Source organism: Trachurus trachurus (assembly GCF_905171665.1).
Source record: "Trachurus trachurus genome assembly, chromosome: 14".
Lineage (NCBI taxonomy): Eukaryota > Metazoa > Chordata > Actinopteri > Carangiformes > Carangidae > Trachurus > Trachurus trachurus.
Genome location: NC_139903.1, coordinates 25,377,276 through 25,382,789, shown reverse-complemented (window position 1 = coordinate 25,382,789; position 5,514 = coordinate 25,377,276). Strand labels below are relative to the sequence as shown.

Sequence of the window (5,514 nt, the reverse complement as noted above, 5' to 3'; positions counted from 1 at the left end):
TAACAGCAGCTTTAGCAGCAATAATAGCAGCGTTACAGCTAATTAACAGCCACAGCAGGCGGGGCAGAGAGGATAAAGCTGTGGAGGCAGGAAAATGTAAACGTTGTGTAGAAAAGGAAGCATGAAGCAGAGGGCAACACAGATAGACGGATAACGCAGAGGAGGAATGAATAGATACACGGAGATAAAATCATTTCTGATAACCCAGGGGACTGAATGCACACTGCATGTTACAGCTTAGCAACAACGGTTGTGCAATCAAGCCTATAGGAGGCCTGAAGGGAAAAAAACACACAAAGACACAGATAAAAGTTAAATGAAGAGGAGGGGTGAAGAAAGAGAAAGGGGTTACCAAGGTGATGGCATCTTCACCGTATGCATCAATAATAAATGTGACTTGATCGCTGTTTAATATGAATTATTCAACCCTCGTCCAATCCAACACAAGACCATCGGTACTAACACGTGTCGCATGGACAAACGGTTTAAACTCAGATACCTTCAAGCTCAAGAGAAATATGGAGAAAATGAATCATTTCCATTTGATGTGACAGTTTAGATAGTTCACCAAATACAGCTGCAAAGACCGATGGCAGTGGCAGGTAAACAATATATTTGCAGTGTTGAAAATTCAGAAAACAGCACAATACACATTAAGATTTGAGGTATCATTTTGATCAAATTATGATTAAAAAAAGAGTATTATAATTTTTAATTGTCTAAAGAAGAACTAATCAAGTAAAACTAAAAGTCATCAGATGTTTAGCAGCAACAATGTTTACCATGCTCATCATCTTAGTTCTGCATTTTAGTGCAAAACGAATGTTTGTGTGCTGGTGTAAACAGTTGAAAAGTCATTTATTTAGCACTTGTTTGGTTTTTAATCAAGATACTAGAGAAAGAGTATTGGCCTGATGGTGTTGCTATAATGTAAATTCAGGGCATCAATAAGTACTAATGCTGTAGGCAACTTGAATATCTGTGCCAAATTTAAATATCTGTACTAAACCAAAATCTCATGTGAGAGTCTGTGGTGGTTGTTGGTTAAACTTGAATCTAACAGAGGCTCCTGGCAGACCGTTTCACATCATGTTTACAGTATAAAAAATGTTTTTGTTTCAAATGATACACTCATGATACTTTTTCATATGATTCACAATTAAACCATTGAACCTAAAAAAATTTCATTCACATTGAAATTTGAAAATGTTACAAAATTATGAAATCACAGTGAAAAACCTTTAAAAGGATTGTAGAGAGTGGATTTGTTGTTGCACCACAGGACAGCAGATGGACGGCCATGTTGGCAGCAGCTGTACGTTTTTTGTTTTTGTTTTGTTTTTTTGTATTGAAAGGCCAGCCGTGTCAAATATAACAGACACTGCTCTTACAATATGTCTGAGATAAAATGGCACACACAGAGACTCACAATCCTGACTCGTACACACAAACACACGCAGTAAGATACCTGTGCATACGTGGTTACACAAGGGTTCAGAGCTATAGGGCCACGTGTGTCACACAGGATAATACCTCTGTGTCCTCTACCGACATCCCAGAACATGTTGTTCTTTACAGAGCAGCGGTGTCATGGTCAACCTGACATCTGTCCATCACATCTGTCCATGTTTATGACGCGCACACACACAGGGTTGGACACATGATGTTCATACTGTTATACCTCTCTCTCTCTCTCTCTCTCTCTGACTCTCCCTCTGTTCTGAAATTACTCCTTGGATCAGCATGTCTCTCCACTCTCATCGGTTCTTCCTTTACCCCCACTTTTCTCCCCCAACCCCATAATACATCAAACACCAGAATGATCCAAGGCAAGGAAAAAAAAAATCTAATAACCAAGAGTGAGATGAGCAGGATCTGAAAACAAAAAGTAATATCCACTTCACAGGCATGCAGCAGATGATTCCCTCTTCATCCTCCACCTTCTCTCTCTCCCTCCATCCCTCTCTCTGCGTTTCCCTTATTGTGGGAATGTATCACAGGTGTGGTGCGTGTTCACTTGTAAGCAGGAGAAACATCGATTTTCTGTCGCCTTTAGAGGATAAGCGGAGGATATAACACTGCGCGGTGCGTGATACGATGTTGTGTGTGTGTGCGTGTGTGCGCTGTATCGTTCAGATTGGTTCAAGGAACACATGAATAACAATGTGCGTACCTCTGTGACAATCATACTTTCCACAATGAAAAAAAAAACACATGAGACCGCACACGCTCTGCTCCAACAACTGTTTGTGTACCTGAGTAGTGTTGTTTTCTTGTTGTTCTTTTGTGCGTCTGCTACGGTGATGGGAACCTCCAGGTTTTAGGGTTTTCAAGGTTTTTGCAAAACGTGTAAAAATGATCCCCTGAGTTTAGATTTCAGGTGTTGGTACCACTTAAGAGGAAGATAACAGTGGAAGTGAAGGTTAAGGCCAAACGGTTTAGGGATGATTGAAAAATATGTAGGCTCATGAAACAATGTGTGAATGTTTGTGTACGTACGTGTGTGTTTGTGAGAGAATCGTCTCAGCGTTATAATTTGCCTGCACTGAACCATGCCTATTGTTGTCCTTGTAAACTGAGAGCAATGAGTGTTTCATTCAAGATGGTTTTGATAACAGAAGCTTTGCTGTATGAATTCAATTAATCCTGCTCCTCTCTCTCTCTCTCTCTTCCTCTCTGTGCCTTTCCCTCCATGTCTGTGTCTGCTCTCCTGTCTCAGGTTATGGCGGGGTGGAGTTACTGCTGGTGCTGTGTGGCCTAGATCTCTCTCTGCCTTGCCCCCGCCACTGCATCTGCTACACTTCACCGAGCACCGTCTCCTGCCAGGCCCACAACTTCCATGCCGTGCCCGAGGGCATCCCGGCCCAGAGCGAGCGCGTCTTTCTGCAGAACAACAAGATCCAGCGGCTGCTCCGCGGCCACTTCTCGCCCACCACCACCATGTTGTGGCTTTACTCCAACAACATCTCCTACATACAGCCGTCCACCTTCCACGGCTTCGACCGCCTGGAGGAGCTGGACCTTGGGGACAACCGCCACTTGAAGGCCATAGCCTCAGACACCTTCCTGGGCCTGGGCCGGCTCCACGCCCTGCACCTGTACCACTGTGGCCTGATCAGCCTGCCTCCGGGGATCTTTGCGGGCCTCAATAATCTGCAGTATCTCTACCTACAGGTACATGGATAACAGCTGCCTTTTATCTCTATTGTATAGCACATCTGCGGCCACAATCGCATTATGGTGTAATCTGTCCATCAGCTTGGCTCAGCACTTACTATCTATGAACTGAACACTGATCAAATGCTAGCTGTTATCCTGAGTGCAGGGAAAATACCACAAAGCCTCCCACACAGTGAGGAGCCCACAGTGGAGCCTCTGTGGTCAATCACTGTAGGAAAACAACACAAACTAAGACACAGGATTGACTATATGATTTCAATCACACAGGGGGTTTATGAGGAGAAAGGATTTTCCTATATGGATCTCTCATGCATATTATTGATGGAAAAATGGATCAGTAATAACACTTGAGTGAATGGGTTAAAGGTTGCAGCTGCAGTGATCTTATGTTATTTACAACAACGTGTCACTAGAGGACTGAAAATTATTGGCCCCATTGTTCCAACACTATGCCATACAGTATGTATATCTAGTATAGAGCTGGCCCTGGCCCTGAGGTGGTGAGCCTGTTTGGCTCTGCTCACCACATCCTCAGGCTTTTGCACTGTCTTCATCAAAAAATAATCTCAGCTTTGAATTCCAGCTATTTCTTGTCCTTGACATGCTTCGTAAATGTATTCTGTGTACTAAGGCAAAACTATTCTTTGTGTTGTATAATGTATAACGTTGTTATTTCATCGGTTACTTTTGTGATGCCAGAAATGAGCTAAAAGTCAAACAAAAGCATAATGTTGCCAACATCAATGTGTGAACAGTGTTTCTTCAGAAAATCAATACATCACAATACAACCAGTTAATCATCACTATTCTTCCTCCCTCCCCTACATCCTGGCAGGACAACCAGTTGGAGTTCCTGGAGGATGACCTGTTCATCGACCTGCTGAACCTCAGTCATCTCTTCCTGCACGGTAACCGTCTGTGGAGCCTTCGCCAGAACACGTTCCGTGGTCTGGGGGTCTTGGACCGTCTGCTTCTCCACCAGAACCGAATCCAGTGGGTTGACCGCCAGGCGTTCCATGACCTGCGGCGCCTCACCACCCTGTACCTGTTCAATAACTCGCTGACTGAGCTGTCTGGTTCCAGTCTGACTCTGCTGCCGGCCCTGGAGTACCTGCGTCTTAATGACAACCCCTGGGAGTGCGACTGTAAAGCCCTGTCGCTCTGGGATTGGCTGCGGAGGTTCAGAGGCTCCACCTCCACTCTGATGTGTGTTTCGCCACCAGAACTGTCAGGAAAGGATCTGAAAACAGTGAAGAAGGAGGAACTGCCCAGCTGCTTGTCAGGGGAAGGGGGTCATGCACATGGCGCCCCGGGCGGGGATCTGGATCATGGAGAGTCTTTGAACCACCTAAACCGTCATAGAAACCATCACAACCACCACCAGCGGCCATACTTGCCCCACGGGGACCAATACAGCTTGCCTTCGCCCTCACCGCTGCCACGGCCGCCTAAGGGAGGCCGCAGAAACTGTACCCGCCGGGGCCGCAAGGCAAAAGGGGGACTCAATGAGGTGCAGATACTGAGGGAGGGGGCTGAGAAAGACTATGCTCCAGATGATGGTAAATATGACCTGTCTGCAACTGGAAGGAGGAAGAACAAGTGCACGCCCAGAACTTCTGTCGGCCCTCCCAGCGGGGTCCAGAGAGCTAACAATAGAGCACGATCACACCTTGCAGATTCTACGTTGTGTTTCTCATCAGCCCTGCTGCTGTCACTCATCTCTGTGATCCTACGCTGAGAGTGGAACTGGACACTTTTGTGCCGGTGATGCAACTCTCTGATTCATTCTCCTGAAACACCCTGCCCTGGCTCTTTAAATAAGGCATGTGTGCATAACTGTGTGTGTACATGACTGTGTATAAAGAACATTATCAAATATCTACTGTCAAAGTATCCCTGAGGTATTAAGGCAGGGATCCTTACGACTCATAATCAAACCATGGAAGTCAGGGAAAAACGATTTAGCCCGTTGCTTTGATGATGTCACGAAGGGAAACAACAGGAAAACTTTGCGTTTGTCTCCGTGGCACTGATTGCTTCAACAAATTTATGTACCTAATAAAAAACTGTACAGCCACACAAAATAACAAGCCAATGAATCTCTCAGTTAATAACGAGAACATCACACAACAAGGATTAAACAGTTCGAGGATCAGTCTCTGTGCTTAGCCCTTGTGACACAATAGTACTCTCTCTGTGAACCCTCCGTCTCTCACTCACACTGAGACAAAGACACACTCATTCACAACTGTCGCACTTCACACTCAGCAGCACCTTAAGATTCAGAAACAAAATACTGCAGGCCAGTGTGGCAGTTCAATGTGTCGTTGTGAA

General features: G+C 45.1%; 1 protein-coding gene across 1 annotated transcript; it reads left to right on the top strand.

The window, feature by feature from the left end:
* Nucleotides 1-589: 589 nt before the first annotated feature.
* On the top strand, nt 590-4,918 carry rtn4rl1a (reticulon 4 receptor-like 1a; the record flags this gene model as incomplete). The annotated part of the gene is made up of 3 exons (XM_083985969.1): nt 590-602; nt 2,720-3,174; nt 4,016-4,918. The coding sequence occupies 3 exons, from the start codon at nt 590-592 to the stop codon at nt 4,916-4,918; spliced, it is 1,371 nt and encodes a 456-aa protein (XP_083842095.1).
* Nucleotides 4,919-5,514: the final 596 nt, after the last annotated feature.